Source organism: Scomber scombrus, chromosome 2, assembly GCF_963691925.1.
Source record: "Scomber scombrus chromosome 2, fScoSco1.1, whole genome shotgun sequence".
Classification (NCBI taxonomy): Eukaryota; Metazoa; Chordata; class Actinopteri; order Scombriformes; family Scombridae; genus Scomber; species Scomber scombrus.
Genome location: NC_084971.1, coordinates 8,021,725 through 8,041,531, shown reverse-complemented (window position 1 = coordinate 8,041,531; position 19,807 = coordinate 8,021,725). Strand labels below are relative to the sequence as shown.

At 38.4% G+C, this 19,807-nt stretch overlaps 1 protein-coding gene across 1 annotated transcript in view; it reads left to right on the top strand.

The window, feature by feature from the left end:
• Positions 1 to 19,807, top strand: part of chrna8 (cholinergic receptor, nicotinic, alpha 8) — a 40,123-nt gene that overhangs the window by 5,757 nt on the left and 14,559 nt on the right. Inside the window, 4 exon segments of the mRNA XM_062427509.1 lie at positions 4,645 to 4,784; positions 12,922 to 12,966; positions 19,326 to 19,378; positions 19,380 to 19,433. Of these exon segments, the coding sequence (XP_062283493.1) occupies positions 4,645 to 4,784; positions 12,922 to 12,966; positions 19,326 to 19,378; positions 19,380 to 19,433 (292 nt within the window).

Genomic DNA, 19,807 nt, shown 5'->3' with positions numbered 1-19,807 from the left:
CCTCCCTTGCAATTCCAGATTGACACCGTCAACTTCAATCTCTTCATACTAAGAAAAACAGTTGTTTTTTCAATTTTCAGATAAAACCTACACTCGCTGACGTTACATGATCCACAACCTGAATAGAATAGATACACCAAATATGGACAGAGCCCTGAAGGCATCTATCAGTTTCAAACTGCTACCGTATATCTCTCTTATTGCATTAATGACCTCTCATATTTCCATTTCAGAGCCCACCAGGGGCTTCATTCGATCCCAGATTGTTAAAGCTCAGTTGTATTGTACAGAAATAAAACAGGGTTTATTTTTTTGCTGGGATGCTAGACACAGACAATTCAGTTTATGAGTCATTCAACCTTGAAAGTAAAATAGAATCAGTCCACTCGGCAGAATGGGCAGATTCAAAGGTCTGGACCCAGGCAAAAATCATCACAGATGAATTAAATTAATTTGTACGCAAGAGCCTGAACAAATTACTGCTGACTACGTGAAGAATTCCCAAATTTCTAGAATTTACTGGATTTTATTGCAACAGTAATAATACAGTAGGTCTTTGCTGTTAGTGCTCATACAGGGTAAGGGAGACTGGGGCCGACTGACATCTGTTTTACTCTCTTGTTGATTTCTATAAATCAATGTACTTTGGTAAATGGTAGCTGGACTGTACTTATATTGAAACTTTGTAGTCTTCCAACCACTGAAAGCACTTTTCCACTACAAGCACCATTCATCCATTGACACACACATTCTTACACTGATGACACATCGGGAGCAATTAGTGGTTCAATGTCTTGACGACCCACAATATGTCCAGCCTTTGAGAATAACATCAACATTAATAGACAGATTGTGTATGTGGCATGTTAAGGTACTAGGCTGGTTCACAGATAATTCAGAATAAAGTATTTTTATTGTAAAATAGTACTTCTTTCTTTCTTTGATAGACACCCCCCATTAATTGCTTGATTTTGCAACATTTTTAGCCAAAGAAGATGAGTATTGATTTAATTAAACATTGATGTTTGTATGCAGAGCTAATACAAATACCAGTATTTTGGACTGAAGCAGCCTTTAGCCAGTATTGTTTTAATGTTAGTAATATAAGTAAAAGAAAAGCTTTGTTTCTCAGCTCTCTGGTTGAAAGTATCAGGTCTGTTTCCCCTCTGCTGGGCGTGGTCAGAAGTGTTGCACCTGTAAACACACTCAACAGTGATGTCAAAGTGCAATGACTCACCCTGGAGAACACCTCTGCATCTCTACAACAAGGCGAGAAGTTAATGAAGTGGAGGTCGATAAAAACAACCCTAAATGTTAAAAAAAAAAAAGCATAATTTTCAGGAGTTATTAAGTTACTTTAAAATGTGACTGCTATCATCAGATCAGACATTGAAATGTTAAAAGGTATATTTTATCAGTTTCTACAAGTAATGGCTGGCCAGTTTCTTCATTTTAATAAAAGGTCTACCAGTACAATATCAGCAGAGACTGTCCTATAAATTCAAAGCAATGCATTCATATAAGTATGGCAAGGCTCTGTAAATACAAACGTGGAGCACACACTTAAAAACAGACAGAGAGTAGTGAGTAAGACCGATTATATAACTCACGCACTACTGACATAAAGCATCACATATGGGACACTGTCGGGATAAACACGCAACTTTCAGACCAAAGCCCGGTTTAATAACACAGACACACAGACACATTGCCTGAGGATTGAAAGGAATAAGTCACTACAACTAACCAACAACAGGCTGTACAGTTTATACTCTTTCTACTGCAGTCTACATGTTTGTAGTTCAGTCTGTCCGATGAGCTTTTATCAGATATTTGACTCTCTTTCAGGAGCAGGAAATACAAATTATGTATCTCAACTGCAATATATACAATTTTGCCACCGATCTTTACACTAGATGTGTTCCAGGGGGATTTATTGTTAAGCTCAACTCTTTTCAGTCTGTTTTGGCTCAGTTCACTTCACCCCATTGACTCTCAACCCTTTTGCTGGCTGCCACTCTCACCCATTATGCAGATTCGCTGTCACGGCAAGATTGAGGGGTGCCACGTCTGACACTCGCCAACACGCTCCCACACACACACACAGAACAAGCTGTCTTTTTGTTTATTTTCACCTCATTAGCTAATTAGTCATCAATTCGGTCATTGTGGGTACCCTCACGTCTTGACTGTCATTCCGTAATTGCTGGGATATGTTGAGACAACATCTCATTTGGACGAGGGTCACTGAGGAATTGCAGGCTGAGACCTTTTCAGTTCTGGATGAGATGAGACACTGAAGGATGATGGGGAGGGTGTTGATGTATATCGAAGTTTTGCAAATGTTGTGCTGGTGGCAACTTTTAAGTGAGAAAAGAAGCTGCTCCTTCTATAAGTTCTGGGATGAGGAGTAACTTAAAGTTCACATGTATATAGTTTTAACTTTAAACTGACATTAGGCATAGGCTCAAAGCTACACTCATCAAACAATTACATTAAATGACGATGCATTATGTGAAAAGAGGTGCTCATAGGGATCTTCAGCTCTATGGAACGTTTTAGCATCTTTTAGCTCGTTGTTTTTGTTTTACAGCCCACAACTTTACTGTCATCAGCCTCATTTCTAGCAGCAGACATCTGCTTTTGCATTTTATCTGCACAGTATCAGCCTTATCTGCACAGCTCCAAACGACAGACAGGCAAAGTTTTGCAGCTACTTTGTTGTCATAGTTAGCATTTAGAACATTTAGCTGCTAAAGAGCCAGATGTTTACCTCAAGTGTTGCTGGAAACAGTAGTCATGTGTCAGTCGTGACTGAGTTGGCTAATTGTAACAATTCACCTTGCTCAAAATCTAAGGAGAAAGATATACACGCACAATTTAAAGTAGGCTACGGGGCAGAACTGTGATTGGAGTGGTACTTGTTTTGGATATGTTTTTTCTAACAAAGGCAGATAATAACAAAGGGAAGAAACTGGATCAGCCCCTCTAAACTGAGTGTCTTTATTAATGTCAATCAACCCTAAGATAATCTAACACTGTTTCACTATTAAAACATTTTAATGCTGCTGTTTTGCACATTGTTAATCATTTTATCTCGTTATCATTATCTTGTTTATCATTGTTTAAAAAAAATCTAATTTACAACTTCAATATAAATAAATTGTTAAATATAGTTGTAATAGTGTCTGATGTTTTACATTAATAATGTTATAATAAACATAATGTAAAATAATGGTAATATGGAAGTTAAGTCTAGCATAATTACACTGAATAATTTACGTGATATATATGCACACATACCAATCTAAGGTGAAAAAAAGAGTTACATTTGGCGGAATTATAAAAGCCAGAATTAAAATTTAATGAAGAGCCGTTTGAGAGCCAAAAGAGCCGGCTTTTCTTGCTGAACTGAGCCAAATGATCTGGCTCACTCAAAAAAGACAGAATTCCCATTACTAGGAAACAGAGGTGAAGGGAGTCGGGATATTGGATTTACATTCACCAGATAACAAGCCACACAACTCTACAATGAAAATTAATATTGTTCATTGCCTGCTGGATATTATGACTTATTTTTGCTAATATGTTTGCCAGAAATACTTCCTGTGGTGATTGTAATTGTTACAGGAACTACTTGTGCTTCTGCCCCCAGATGACAAAAAAGAAGATAAAACCGATACAACTTTAAAATGTAAAGTATTGCAAAAGTGTTAATTTCCATATTCAACAACAATGTAACGAAATTTACAAATGTATTCGGGCAATTTTTCTGTACATTTTCAAAGATTCATAAGTGTTTGTTTTGTAGACTTGGGGCTGTGAAATGATAAAATACAGTACAGACATATTTCAGGAATATGATGATGTGAACTAAATTCCACATTATTATAAATTATAACATTTATTGTTCCCTCAGGCCTGCTATCTGTTAGAAGCACTGGTGAAAGAGAAACAATGCAAGGCAGTGTCGTGCCAAAGAGAAGTTACAGAAGCTTCATGACTGACTGGCTGCGCTGTGATATTCATCCCTGTTAGAAATGGATGCCTCGTTCAATGTAAACTTCTTGATGAGGTCTAATGAATACGAGAGAGCCTAAAAGAGAACACAATCAACACAATTAAAGTTCACTGAGTTAATAATGTTCTCATTACGTTCAGCCTATCGTGGCTTCATCAGGATTTTCTTGACGAATTTTGCGCTGCATGAACAACGTTGGAAATAATTGCAATCGTGTTGATTAGATTATAGACATTAACATGTGTGGGAGAATATTTCGAGTACATTTTTATTAAACTACTGGGTTGATTGACTCTTAAGATGTAAACAGCAAACTGAAATGTGTCAGCTCCTCCCTTTGGTGTCCTCTCATCAGACTTAGATGCTAAATTTGTCTTTTTTTGCCATTTCGCTCTCCCACTTTCTTTCCTCCTATTGCTCACATGTTTCTCTTTCTCAACTGCTACCCATCTACTGTTCCCCCTCTCTTTTTATCCCTGTAATCCCATTATTGTCTGTCACTCTTACTTATTTCTCTTCTGCTCTCTTTACACCAAAAACAACCTTTCTTTTCCTTCCTCTTAATCCACCACTCCTGACCTTTCATTTCCTCCTTCACTCCCTCCATCGTTTCCTTCCTCCAGGTTGTCATGGCGGTATGTACCAAAGGAAGCTGTACCGTGAACTCATGGCCAACTACAATCGGTTGGAGAGACCCGTCCTAAACGACTCAGCGCCCATTGTGGTGGATCTGGGCCTCACGCTACTACAGATCATTGATGTGGTGAGTGTGTGCGCCTGCATGTGTTTTTGTGTGTGTGTGCTTTGGCAAGTAAGAGCAAATATATGCAGATAAAAAGGAGAAGATGTTTATGGAGTTTGGAAATCAACAAAGAGAGCAGGCCAGAGAAAGTAAAGTTGAACATTTTGAGAAAGTTTTGCATATGGAGTGTTTTTCAGGATTTTTTTGGTCTTGTTTATGCTTTAGGTATTCCGTGTGACTTATCTACAGTGATTGCGATGCATGCTAATCCACATGCCTCGTGGTTGTTGCACTTCATCTTCCTCTGAACTTAAAACTGTTATTCCTCCAGTGGCAGCACCCAGCCAAGTGAGAATATTCGTCTTTTGAAAAACCCAAGTTCTTTGTTTCTCCCCTCGATCCTTTTTTCGTTGTGTGGCGCTACAGGCCCTCAGTCCCTCTTTTCATTGGACAAGAAAATTCAATCTCAGTGTTGAGATATGCCCTCTCAGTTTTTGCCCTCTTTTTTCTGCTCAGTTTCTCTCAACTCTCCCTGCCTCTTTGACCTTTTTTCCATTTTGATCACATCTGTTTTCATATGCCTTCTTTAAAGGAATAGTTTGACATTTTGGGGAAAATTGACACCACCAACGTGTCTGTCTGTTAAATATGAAGCCACAGGCAAGAGACAGTTAGCTTAGCCTAAAGACTTAAGAGGACTCCAGGAAGTCATTGCTCTCAGACAAGAAATAATCCTGCACATAATCCTTGTAAAATCCCACTAAAGCATCAGTTTTACACTTTGGTTTATACAAACATTAATTAGTGAGCTTTACTGGTGTTGGAAGACAGATTTCGGTACTGTTGGGCAGAGTCAGGCCAGCTGTTTCCCCTGTTTCCAGTTTTTATCATAGACTGTATATAAGAAATGGACGTAACATCCGTGACGTCACCATTGGTTTGTGGACTGCTGCTCGGAGGCCAATAGTATCGGATCTGAGCAGCGCCATCTTGAAAATTACAGGTGCATGCCGGGAAAAATAAAAACACGGATTCTACTTATATGGACATCAGGAGGGGCATGAGGCGCCCTCCTGAACCTGTGAACCAATCAACCTGTCAAACACGACGTAGCCACGCCCTAATGCATACCCTGCTTTATCGTCAAATATAAAATCAGGGAGGCCAAAATTTCCCAAATGAACATCATACTGCATTGAAAAAGGCTTTAAACTAACGATTGAGACCATAAACACATTTTGAAAACTTTTACCTAGGTTAGAAATCAAGTGAGAAGTTGGTGAATTCTCCATTGACTTGTATAGAGACGGAAGTCCTTTTGACACCAAAACGGTCGCCCCCTGGTGGCCTTTTGATAGAATGCAGTTTTAAGTTACTTCCGCGTTGGTCTCATTTCAGAGGACTGGAACTCCCCGCCTGGTTTTTATGCTAAGCTAAGCTATAGGCTATAGACATATTTTCATCTAACTCTGAAAGAAAGTGAAAACATTTCCTAAAAAGCCAAACAATCTCTTGAAACCCTTTATGCACACTTTCCCAGATTTAATATACAGTAGTACCACACAATGTTTGTTCCCTATGGTCAACATCTGAAGTGGTTTCTTAAGACAAAAGCTACATGACAAAAACAATAGTACTTTTCCAAGTGTCCTAGATTTAAGACCCGACAAAAACACACACAAATACAACCAACACACTCAGAAAACTAATTTAGCCCAATGTGTTTCTTTTTTTGTTGTTTCTTCACTCTATCTCATGTCAAACCCGCTGCTCTTGCACTGACACGTCTGTGGTTTGTGGGTAGATTTTCTGTCAAATCTCATTTTATGTTTTGGCTCTCCAGTTTTAGCCCAGCACTTTGTTGTATGTCTTCTCCTGTTCCCCAGCTTATGCACCTATCCTCTCACAGCCCCACATATAAACTCTTGCCTGTTAGCCCCGGCCCCATAGCCGATGCACTCATCCAAAAAACCCAAGCCGACACCAAGTCACATCCCTGAGCCAGCCCTGTCACAAGATGTGTACGTCTCCTCATGATGACTCCATGCTGGTAAAAGCCGTATGGTGGGCTGTAATATAGGATTCCCATTCTATTATTAAAATGGTCAAGTCTTCTACAGTGCATATGAAACAACATGTTAATGTATTCTCAGATCTTAGCAAACAACAGACTGGAGATACAAAGTCAAAAGGTGAGGTTGACTTCAGAGAGAACATATGGCTCTTTGAAAATTATGTGAGAAGACTATTTAGTGCTTTTTCTGAAAGGTGGTTTGAATTAATGTTAGATGTTGTTGAAAAGCAACAGTAAATGCGTCATTCATAAATCGATATCGCCGTCCTTGTGAAGTGCCCAGTTGAACTTAATTGGAAAGCAACATCATGCATTAGCTGCAGAGCTTTGCTGCATTGCCCCTCTCTCTACTTTTTTTCTAAAAACGTCAAAAACACCAAAAGAAAATCATGTTCAATACATGTTAAGTATGTTTGATTACATATATATTAGTTTGCTACTCATGTATTGTTCACTACATTGTTTGCTGACCCATTCCATAATGAATAAGCTGGCAAGACCATATAAATTAATGCTTACTGGGTAGTCGTAAATAATGTAGAGGTGTTTGTGTGTCTGTGTGTGTGTGTAATGTGGCCTTTGATTTCTCCATCTGCTGCTGGGTAACTCTATGCAGGGAAGTGGGGCAGGTTGATGCCCACAAAGTGGGTTCATCACCATAAATAATGACAGATACACTGGCAGACATGCTCAGGACTGGTCACCATCCAGCATGAAAAGGCTCACCGTGAGCCTTATGTAGCCTACAAAGAAACTAAGGTTTAGTGGTGGAATGTAACTTTAATATACTTGATGCTACTGTACACTGCTACACCACCACAAGTCAGAGGGAAATAGCACATATTTTAGTTCAGTACATTTGACAGCTTTAAATGCTAGTTATTTTAAAAAATAAGATTTTTCATTGAATGCTTATGATGAGTTTCTAAAATATGATCCACTGTTATAGATTCAACTGCCTGACAGTAAATGAAATAGTTTATAGTTCAGTAGCTCCACCTTTACCAACTACAACATTAAAATACTACTTACAGACTAATGTTAGGTAAAAGAGATGCCATTTGTTTATTTTGCGGATATTTGGCTTTGGCTTCTACTTGCAATGGAGTATTGCTAGTTTTACCAACAGCAGCTCCCTTTGGCTTTATGGAGCTTTATAGTGAGTATGGCTACAACTTCACTGTTTTGGTTCACTCTCACCCCATCATAATATCGTTTTACAGAGGAAGAGCTTGAAAAACCCACCGTTAGACTTGCGTTACCTGCTAAGTACCAAATGGAATAAGCAAACAGTTATGACTAGCTGGAGAATGTGGTGAAATATTAAGCAGCTAAAGAGTCAGAAATTTCCCTCTGGACTATGATAGAGATGAAAACAGAGCTAAAGGAGAGTAAATATTGGACTTACATTTATCAGTTGGACAGATGGACAATATTTTAGTTTTGAATATTTTAGTTTTGATTGATTTGATTGATCATTGATCAAAGTTGAAATATTTATCTTTAACATATTAACACATAAGAGTATTGATATAATATAGGACTTGATAAGTATTCACTTCTTCCTGCTCCTTTTTGGACATGAAATGTTTATTTATGCTGTCGTGTGTATTCTTGTCTTACTTCTATTTATTAACATTTTCAAAATAAAGAATCTAAAAAAATAAAATATGCTCCAATGCCAAGGTTACATGTAGTGCATTCAGAAAGAAATTAAATAAACAGTCAAAACCAATAAACCAAACAAACAAAGCTATGCATCAAGAGATGTTGGCTTGTTGATCATAAGTCACTGAACTGTTGTCTTGCCAAGTCTTCCTGATTAAGAAACACAAGGTCAGAAACATTCCTCTTAACAAATACAACAACACAGTTGGAAATTCTTTTCCTTGTGTTCACATTTGATTCTATCAGCCCTAAGAGGGTAGCTACATGTAGGGAGACACTTTTCATTGTGCTCTTGCCAAAGCAGGCAGGATTGCTTTTTCTGCACGCGCTCTGCTAGAGTGTTGCAACTGAAATTCAAACACGTGTTGAACCGTTAAAACGCGGGGGGCATCCTGCTCTTCCTCCATATCGCTATGCCCTGTAGAAACCGATGAAAATTGAAGTTTAAGCCAAGCGCAGGAGGCACAACAGAGGATTGTGAGATATGATTCATGATTTCCTGATTTCTTGTCTCTACTGTTTGTTGATTCAGTAGCTTTGAAACACCGATCCGCTGATATTTATTGAAAGAAATGAAGTAGGAAGCTATCTGATTGTTCTCTGCTGAAGATAAAACTAAAATTTCACATATTAAAAGCCATTTCTGGAGCAATGCACACAAAGATTTACAGTCAATCATCAGTTCATATACTGTATGAAAACATGTTTTTGTCCATGGCCATATAATGTCAGATGACTTGCAATAAAATTAAGGAGCTTTCACTGAGTGAAAGTGTACGTCAATCCCTTGCCAGTCTGTCTAAAACCAATCAGAAGAGATTTATGAGGAGATTAGAGTGTTTATAGTGGGTGTGACAAGGCTGATACTGCCCATTGGGGCTAAGCGAAATCCCTCAAAACACCACAAAAGAGAGGTCAGGCACAAAACAGAGCAGAAACACAGCAACATTGAACAGAAGCCAAATCCCCGCGATTGTGCGCTCGATCGGACGCGCTCACGCCAAAAAAGGACAGAAAAACGTTGCTTTGTGAGGCACACAATGGGAGGCTGTTCCATTTCAGCAGCGGAGAAAGGAGGCTGTTTGAAAGAGGGACAGATCTGAAAAGACAGGTAGAGATAAGATTGGAGCGTGGAGGGAGGTAGGGAGGAGGAGAGGAGGCGGGGGATGAGAGAGGAGCGGCGATTGTGTGAGAATCGATTTTCACTGCACAGAAAGTCAGAGCAGTGAATTTGGTGTGGTTGTCATTGATTACACAGAGTTTCAACACCTACGTACATCTTTATAAAAATGATGCAGTGAGTGAATGGGGTAATGTGTCAGATTCATAACGTACATTTGTTTTCAAGGGTATTTTAAAGACATTCTGAATGTGTTTGTGACTATGAAATATGATCCTCAAGTTTTTGTTCAACTTGTGGTTGTTCCAAACCTTCTATTGCATCACTGTATACATCAGAAGGTCATTTTGACATAGGCACTGAGGAGGGAAACTAGAGGAAGAGAGAGTGAGATTTAGAGGCTAACACGATTTTACAGGTCATAAAACTTCTATTTTTCATGTTTGCTGGTAAAATTGGACTGATATGAGACAGGAAGGCGATCCTTAAAAGTTAATGTGCAGAATGATGTATCTGTTTTCACATACACCTGCAGAAAGGGAAAAGTTTCACTGTGCACACCAAAAATCTGAGTTTAAGGGTACCTAAGAGTGTGATTTGTGAGATCACAACTAGTTTGGAGCTGATTGTGGTCCAGTAGTCATATTATTTTCTGTCAGCATGTGAAATTTTAACATTTTTTTATGCAATTGGGAAAGGAAAGGAAACTAAAAGAAACTAAACTTAACTACACTACACTAAAACTACACTACAGTACGCTACACTACACTAAAACTACACTACACTACACTACACTAAACTAAACTAAATGAAACTAAACTGTGTGCAATCTACAGGAGTATGATGCACAATTAGTAAGAATGGACTTTTCAGTGAAGCAGGAGACGTCTAGTGTCAACCTGATAAAATAAAAATAATGAAATATGTTTGCACATTCATAAATTGTGAATTTTTCAATGAGGGGGAAGTAGTTGATGGAATTTTGTAACTAGAATTTCTTTTTTCGGCAGAAATTCAAAGCATAATATTTTTTATACGCTGTAAAACATGCCTGGAGGGGTTTTTAAGTCCAAAGCTACAAACATGAAGGCAAAGTTGACCAAATCAAGTTGAGGCCTTTTTTAGGTTTCACTACATCTGTGAACTCATTTTCAAACATGAATTACCACTGTGTTCCTTAGCTAGTAATTCAAAGATACATGTTTATTTCAATAACCATTACAAATTTAAAAGTAAAGACTAATACTGATGCTAGCACAATAAAGTAAATCAATACTATCAGAAATTAAGACAGATACCAACAATTGATTTGACCATTGGAACCAGAAAAGAAACACACCTGCAGGCATTAATTGCATACACTTGTCGATCCCTTTCACATCAATTATTTAAAACGCCTCTCAGTATAAAGCAATACAATTCAACAGCTTCACAAATGACATCCTCCAAAATGTCCATAAAGTCTAATCGACACCTCCACCAGCAGTTCTAACACAAACTGAACAGAAGGTGGGATTTATTGAAAGGCTGTTGTAGTATAGAGCTACTGTAGTTGGGTGTGTACTGTGTAACAAACTGACAGCTGAGGGGATGAGTGCTGTCGATAGCTTCCAGTCCACACTCATGTTGCCTTTATTACTAACTAAGAATAAGAATTGATTAACAAATCAATCCGTGGGTTTAAAAACTGAGGTGATCGGATAAAAAAATAACATGATCAACAGACTTGATAAACACCGTGTTTAGGTGTGATATAGAGTCTCAAAATCATTTTAGATGGAGCTCAAGAAAGACTTATGCCCTTTAATCTAATGTCGTATAATCTAATCATCTCTTCATGACCTTTAAAAGGACCGCACTGGTAGTTGAAAATGTTTTATAGCCAGCTACAAATTGTTCCTACTTAACACTGCAGCAGATCATTTCTCAAAGACCTCATTTTAATTTGGCCCCTCGCTGAAGAGCAATGAAACCCATCATTTAAACACCTTGTGCATAGTTCAGGTCAACTCTAAGGACACCTCATTTTCTCAGGGTTCCCCTCTGAAATAATGTCCCGAGAGAGAAACGAGCAGGATGAAATAAAGCAAGAACAGTACGAAACTGTGATAAGAAAGAAAACCGCACAGTAGATTAGGTCCGGTGTGATGAGAAATAGAAAGAAATAAAGTGAGCAAATTGATTTCACGAGTCGATTTTTTTTACTGCAGTAACATTAAAGGAGAAGTTCTGAAATGGTCGAACTATGAAGTGTTATTCCAGTTTCGGTCATGGGTAGAAGATAAGATGATAAGTCATTTTGGTGATTCTATACAAAAAACAAAGAAAGAAAAGAAAAGAAAAAAAATTGATAATCCACGAAGAAATGCGGAGAGTAGCTGCGGCTTTGACCCAATATCACTGTCAAGCAGTTTGCACATTTTGTCAGGGGTAGAGGAGAGGTACTGTAACACGTCAGGCACACAGTGTACCGGTGTGTAACACAAGGAGCAAACTTGTCGCTGTCATGTAGGATTCTGCAAAACAGAATCTAAAGAATCTCATTCGCATTACCTCTCCCACCTTCTTCTTTTTTTCTTCTTTCCTGTGCTTATTTTTCTGACCTCCTTCCTTTTTTCCCCCCCTCTTCGCTGTCTCTTGAATTACCTCACTCTCTGTCTACCTTTCTTCTATCTCTCTGTCATTTTGATTTCTCTCACTCTCATCTTTTTATTTTTTATCCATGCTTACCTTTTTCCTCTCTCTCTGACCATCTCACCGCGACCTGACCTTTGTGAAATGTCTCGAAATCGACTGGAACTTCTGTGCTTTTCATGACGTTGATAGAAATCAGTGTAAAGTCATCACTTTGGAGAAGGGAACTATCCCTTCTGCTCAGTGTCACTGTCTCAGTGGTGTGCAAATTCCTATACGCCTTACGTATTTGTCGGTTTCTTCTTTTTTTCCCTTCCTTTTTTGTTTTCAGCGTTGTTTAATATTGCTAAACATGAGTTGTGTTATATTACATTACGTTCAGAAAAACGCGGCGGAGGGAAACAAAGCCGAAGTGCCGTCATTGTCATTCAGTGAGCCTGCCAGCTCTGACTCATCTGGGCTGCAGTTTGACTTCATTGCTGATCTGCCTCATAATCTCACCTCCTGTTTACCACACATGCAGTAGTTATTTATTTTTATTTTCTCTCTCCCTGCAGATTATTTTCATTCTCTATGTGTCTAAAACAATGTCAAATTGCAGCTGATTATGCTCTCTCTCTCTCTATCTCTCTATCTCTCTCTTTCCTCCTGTTCCCCTCCAGGATGAAAAGAACCAAGTGATGATCACAAACGCCTGGCTGCAGCTGGTACGTCTCCTCTCCAAACACTTTTGGTGTGATCACAGCATAATAATTGTCATTTAGTATATTTTTGGAAGGTGCATGTGTGTGTTGTTTTCTATTCGCATTTCCTCTTTCATAAAAAAAGTGTTCACGTCTGACTGCTTTGAAGCCACAGAGCCAGGTGCTGCAACCGATAACCTTTTGTTTTGCAACACTGACTTCAAAAATTCATGTTTACACATCTTCAGAGCCTCATGTGACAAATTATTAAATGCAAGCCTGATGTTTAAGTCGGACAGTAATGTCAAAACATTTTACTCACACCCTTCCTCTTCCAAAAGAGGCAGTACCGTCAGGTTACATTATATCACAGGACGATGAAAATATAAATATCTTATTTCAAATCATATTCAAGATATTCTTTCAAGGCATTTCTCAGACTCATGACTGGTTAATTTTTTTGCCTTATAAGACTTTATAGTTTAGATCTACTGTACACTACTACACTGTTTGATTTTACTGCCAGTTCACCATATGCTACCACCTCCTTAGCTACAGCACACATAGTTAACAACACAATCAAACTAAATTCTTAATTTTTGCAAAATCGATCCTCAATTTCAGACACAGATAGACAAAAACAGACTTTTCTATAGTTGGTGCCTTAAAAAGGACAGCTGTCTCTGATAGGTTTTATCAATTGAATGTAGACTTTTACAGACCAAATAAAGAGCAGGCTGCAACATTTTGGCAACCTCTTTAGACAGTGGGGGAATACACAGTGGCAGCACTGTCATGAACATTATCTTTCACCCTCCAAACTAACAAACTAGTTAGCTCATGTAATTGTATGGCCTTTAAAGTTACACAAAGTTACTGCTGCAATAGAAAAAGAATGGCGAATCTGCCAAGAAACAGGAAGCTCCCAAACCCATTCTGCAAATGACCAAATTTAGCATCTATTACTCATCAGCCACAGCATGTCCCAAACATTTGGGTGGACACACACAAATTCTAGCTTTATTATATGTCACGTTATTAGCAAGAAAAACATTTACAATCAATGATTTTATCATCAAGCACAATTTTGATTTTAGGTTTTTAACTGAAACTTAAACCACAATGACAGTGCAGGTGTTCTTATCAAGTCAGCCCCTCCCAACTTCAGTTTTATGAGTGATGCTGAAGTGAATAAGAAATGAGGTGGAGTTGCTTTTTTGTTTAATGATTCTCTCCAAATACAGGAAAGGTATCTTATGGAAATGTTGCTTCTTTTAAATATGTTGCTCTTTAGTTGAATTCCTCCTCTCAAGCTATATTCTTACATATCTATCTAGGCCACCTAAACACTGTGCAACCTCTTTTGACGACGTTGCTGCGTATAATCTGGACTGACTTTGACTGTGGCGTCATTGTTGGTGGTTTTAAAATTCATGTTGACAACCCCCAGGACAGAGGAACTAAAGAACTGTGCTGTGGTCTTGATAACTATGGACTGACTCAGCATGTGACAGAGCCCAGAGGCTCGAAGGATGCCGTGACTGATGCTTCTCTCTCTCTGATCATTCCTGTGTTTTCTTTGAGAGCACTATCTCAGTGCACACAAATGTCCAAACAGAGGTAATCACAAAACAGTTTATCACTGAAAACACAAGTGAAATATTTATTCAGGCTTTCTTTTCCACAACCATCCTCTTTTGGGTCTCAGTCAATGAGCTTGTAGATCATTTCAAATCTAAAATTACAAATGTCACTGATGCCATTGCTCCTATTAAGGTGAAAGTTGTCTCTTGTAATAAAAGATCTCCATGAAAGATGCCACACAAGTCAGAATAGAAAGAAGAGAGAATGTTGAATGCAGGTGAAAAACAAATCACCAGATTATTATAACATCTATAAAGAGAGACTTTGCATTTTTTATTTGGAACTAAGAAATGCAAGACGGTTCTTCTTCTCTGACCTCATAGCCAAAAACAAATTATAATGCACATGCCTTGTTTGTGACTGTTGACAGGCTAACAAACCCTCTGGTGTCAGTAGCCTCTAAACTTCTATCCACCAGTGCCTGCAATGAATTTGCCTCCTTCTTCACTGACATAATCCAGAAAATTAGACAAGCAATCAGTGCCTCCATACCAGGTACAGGATATATGTAGTCCTTGTGTGTTCTTAAGTTCAATTCAAATATCTAGACACATTTTTATCCAATCCATTATAAAAACTTAAAGAACTTCACAATATATGAAATATTCCTTCTGCTGCCCTGTTGTTTTGTCAGCTGGCCTTTTCAAAAATGTTTCTAATTGCATGCTCTTCTCTCTGGGGTTTTCACATGGGCTCAGAAAACTGACGTCATCAAGCCACTCTTTAAAAAGAACAAACTAGACACTTCACTAATTAACAACTATAGGCCCATACAAAACATCCCATTTTAAGTAAAATCACTGAAAAAGGTTTTTTAAACACCTGAACAACTTCCTGGCATTAAACAACTGTTTTGGTGTCTTCTAGTCAGGATTTCAACCAGACTGAGACCGCTCTTGTTAAAGTCTTCAATGGCATCCACTTAAACATAGACAGTAGCATAATTTAATTTTTATTGAATCCTACTTTAAGGACAGGGACTACTTTGTGTGGAATTAGATGTGGAGTTTCCCAAGGCTCCATTCTGAGGCCTTTTCTGTTAATTATATAATATCTACATGCTCCCAAAGATTATGGTCCAGTACAAGCACTGAGTATGTGCATTTAACAATTCAATGTTTGGATATGTCAGAATTGTCTTCAATTAAACAAAGATAAAACTGAAGTCATTGTTTTTGGAGCCAAGGAAGAATGATAGAATATCAGTGCTTGTGCTCGGTATCAGAGCAGTAAAGTTAAAAACCACAAACCAAGCCAGAAATCTGGGTGTAGTCATGGACTCACACTTGAATTTTAACAGTCACATGAAAACAATAAAGAATCAATCTAGAATTAAAGACTTATATCTCAGCAGATTTTGGAAAACTTGCCCATGCATTTAGTTTCTTTCAACTTGACTACTGTAACAGTGTCACTACAGGTCTCTGTATAAAAAGAAAAAAAGAAAAAAAAGATCTCTGACAGCTGTTCTTGAATCAAACTGCTTCTGCTCAAGTCCTCACTAAGACAAAGAAAGTAGATCATATCATTCAGATCTTAACACTGACTTCCTATGTGTCAAATAATTGATTTTAAAATACTATCATTGGTTCATAAAGCATTGAATGGTTAAGGGCCAAAATACATATCTGATCTCCTGCTACATTATGAAGCATCCATACCTCTCAGGTCATATGTGACAGGTCTGCTTTCTGTCCCCTGAATCAAAACTAAACATGGAGAAGCAGCATTTTTATGCACCACTTGTCTGGAGTAAACTCCCAGAAAACTGCAGGTCTGCTGCAACCCACAGTTCTTTTAAATCAAGACTGAAGACTTTTTTTTTTTTTTGCCTCTGCATTTTTCATTTCTTGCACCTCTGTATTTTATCTCTTATTCTAGTTAGCTTATTTTTATTTTCTATTATCTTAACTCTTTATAACTATTTGAAAAAATTGTACTTAAATGTCCTTTTATAGAGTTTTTGTTTTGAACTTTTTCAATGCTTGTAATGTTTTATGTAAAGCACTTTGAATCACCTTGCTGAAATGTGCTATACAAATAAACTTGGCCTTGCCTTACTATGCTTATTAGCCAGATGTGCTTACAATCACAGCTTACCTCAGAGCAGAGTAACACACATTCATTCCTTAACCTTTGGTACTTGCAGTTTTGGCACCACACTCTTCAACATGTGGTGCTGTTGTGCATAGTTACAGTTGCTAATCATGACTGAACAAGGGTTTAGCAAATGATCAATTTTTACATCCCTAACATGATCCAATGATTTGCCTCTGTTTGTCTTGTACTGCCATAGAAACTGAGCTATTTATGCACATCTATCCCATTATGGAAAGTTGAAAATAAATTAATGGTACAAGAAACATGCATTACAATGCTCAGTGGCTTGAGCATAATGTCACATCAGGCCAGTCAGGTATAAGTACCGCAGCCTCATTATCACAGCACCCCTAGTCAGAATCGCCCATTAAGGATGTCACAGCATACACGCAGTCAGGTTGAGTAGTTGCTGACTGGTTTACAGGTTATGAATCAATCAATTATTCAGGAAGCCACCTCTTTAATATTGGCATCCACTTTGGTGTAATGGCTTAAGGAGGCTTTGCACATGCAGCAGATTTCAAAGGAGACCTGAGAAGTACATTAACAAGCTCGCAGACAGTCAGTCAGACAGAGAAGGGAAAGGTTCACCTCCACTGCATCGTAGAGGATTTTAGGATTAAAGATTTATCAGGCATTGAATGTCCCACATCGAGTGAATAGGATTTTATGTGGTTTTTAACTGTGAGAAGTGTAATGAGCTTAAGTTTTCTAAGAACTGGGAGCTACTTTAGTGTTCTCCCCTATAGCAAACTCTTATCAAAAAATAAAAAAATGTTACCCGAGTTTTGAAAAATGTGTATCAGATTGTGCCTCAACTCAATACAGCAGATGTGAATGGAGTTACTTTTGAGGTGCACATAGCATTGAAAAATATGAAAAATTCAACAGCTGTGCATCTTTTCCAAAACCACATCCCTGTTAATCTTGATAATCCAGCAACAGCTTTCACTGGAACTACTTTCTACCAAAAAAGATAGTCCTTATAAAACTTGAGACCAGAAGAAACTCCAAACTGTAGCACTCTAAATTATATTTCAGAATTAACATATAGTTTTCTAGACATTATGACAATAAATATTTTTGATTGATAGTCCAGCTGTTGCTTACTTACTTAGAGAATTAATGTCATGCTTTTCGGATAAGAACCTAGTTGTCTCAAATTAGTGATGCTTTCTTAAATTTCTGTTACATAACTGCAAACCTATTCTTAGACAGCTGTTACCTTATTTAGCCCAATGTCCTCCTCATTTGTTCCTGACACACTACAAACTTACTGAGCTGGGATCTGTTCACTTGGCTGTTAGTTGTTCTTCCCCAGCCAACGAATATGAAAAGAAGGCTCTCTATCACCGAAACGCCAAGGCCCACTGATGACAAGTGTAGTGATTAAGCCATTAGCTGCGTGAGTGGAGACATATGTCAGCATGCCCACTTCAGATGGATGGGGTCTCTTCTCTGAAGAGAACATGATTTCTGATCGATGGTAAATTCATTTGTATGGACGGAGGGCGCTGATAGATGTGCATGTGCACGGAAACATGCGCATACATTAACAGCCCAGAGAGCACAAAAACACATATTACACACACACACACACACACACACACACACACACACACACACACACACACACACACACACACACACACACACACACACACACACACACACACACACACACACACACACACACAAACACACACACAAACACGTAAATACATGCACAAACAGATGTGCTCGGTGTACTGTAGTCACATTAGTAATGGGACTGTGTTTGCTCCATAGGGAATCTGCCCTATGGCTACAACATCTGAGTGCTTGCTTCTATATATGTGATTTCCATACATATACTAGACACACACATACAGTAAATCAAAGAAGTTAATGTTCTTACAAGCCCAGACACTCACTCATCATTCTACATATCAGACATTATTATGCTACTTATTGTAGGTCATGAAAAGAGGCACTGAGGCAACGCACGCTCACTGTTTGGGCTTTAAATGCTTTGATGCTGGGTTCAGTTTGCCCCTCGCTGAATATGGGCTGAGGCTGTGCGGGTCACTGCCAACAACTGTTAGGTTGGCAAGGTTTCACTTTGAGGCTTCATTATCAGAGCAGGAGGCAGACTAAGAGCCAACAGATGTAGGGATAGGAGCCTGTGGAAAGGGCGCATTGTTGATTTGTGATTGTTTGAGGTGGATCATCAAGAATAGCTCTGATGCATTTTTGCCTGTGTTTGTTTTGTGTGCCAGAAAATATTTCACTCTTTAGGAGAGTTGCTGCGACACGCAGATGACGTACAGCTATGCAGTGTGTGTGTGTGTGTGTTTGTGTGTGTGTGTCGTTGTCCCAACACTGTTTAAGCTTTGGAACACGTCTTGCTGTCAAAGCCGTGAATGTCGCTAATGTGCCATCTTGCCAAAGATGCTAACAAAAACAACAAATTGGCTCACTTGGCTCAGGTACAAACAAACAGACAAACAAAACAGACTAAAGAAGAGAAATTCAAATTTGCTTTAGTTTATTTGTCACCTGTTCTATCATTTGTTTGCTGAACTTTTATTATCTTGTTTTCATTGCCTGCCTCTTATATCTTCTCCTGTTTGATTCCTCTCTCACTATTTTTCCCCCAGTATTGGACAGACATTTACCTTTCATGGAACCAGACAACTACCCTGGGGTTCAAACTTGCGCTTTCCTTCCAACCTGGTATGGGTCCCAGATATCCTCCTCTACAACAGGTATTCTCACAGCCTTCTGCTCTATTCTGTCACCTTGTCTTGTCTCATTTTGTCTTGTTTCGTATCCTCTCCTCTCACAGTTTATACTGTACTATTCCAGTCATGGCTTTCTTTCACCATTTGCTTGTGAACTGATTTTAAGATTTCATTGATTAAACCTACTTTTATACATCCAGTCTAGCTACATTTACAGATGTCTAAATACCACATGAGACATTACACATCTTTGCATCTTTAGCTGAAGAATTGATGATCTTTGCTATGAAGGCCCTCAGGGAAATAACCTACTGAGGAGCAGGAGGGGAAAAAAAGCTTTTTACTCAGCTTCCAGCAAAATGAAATGATGAAGTGATTAGAAAAGGTTAACTTTACAG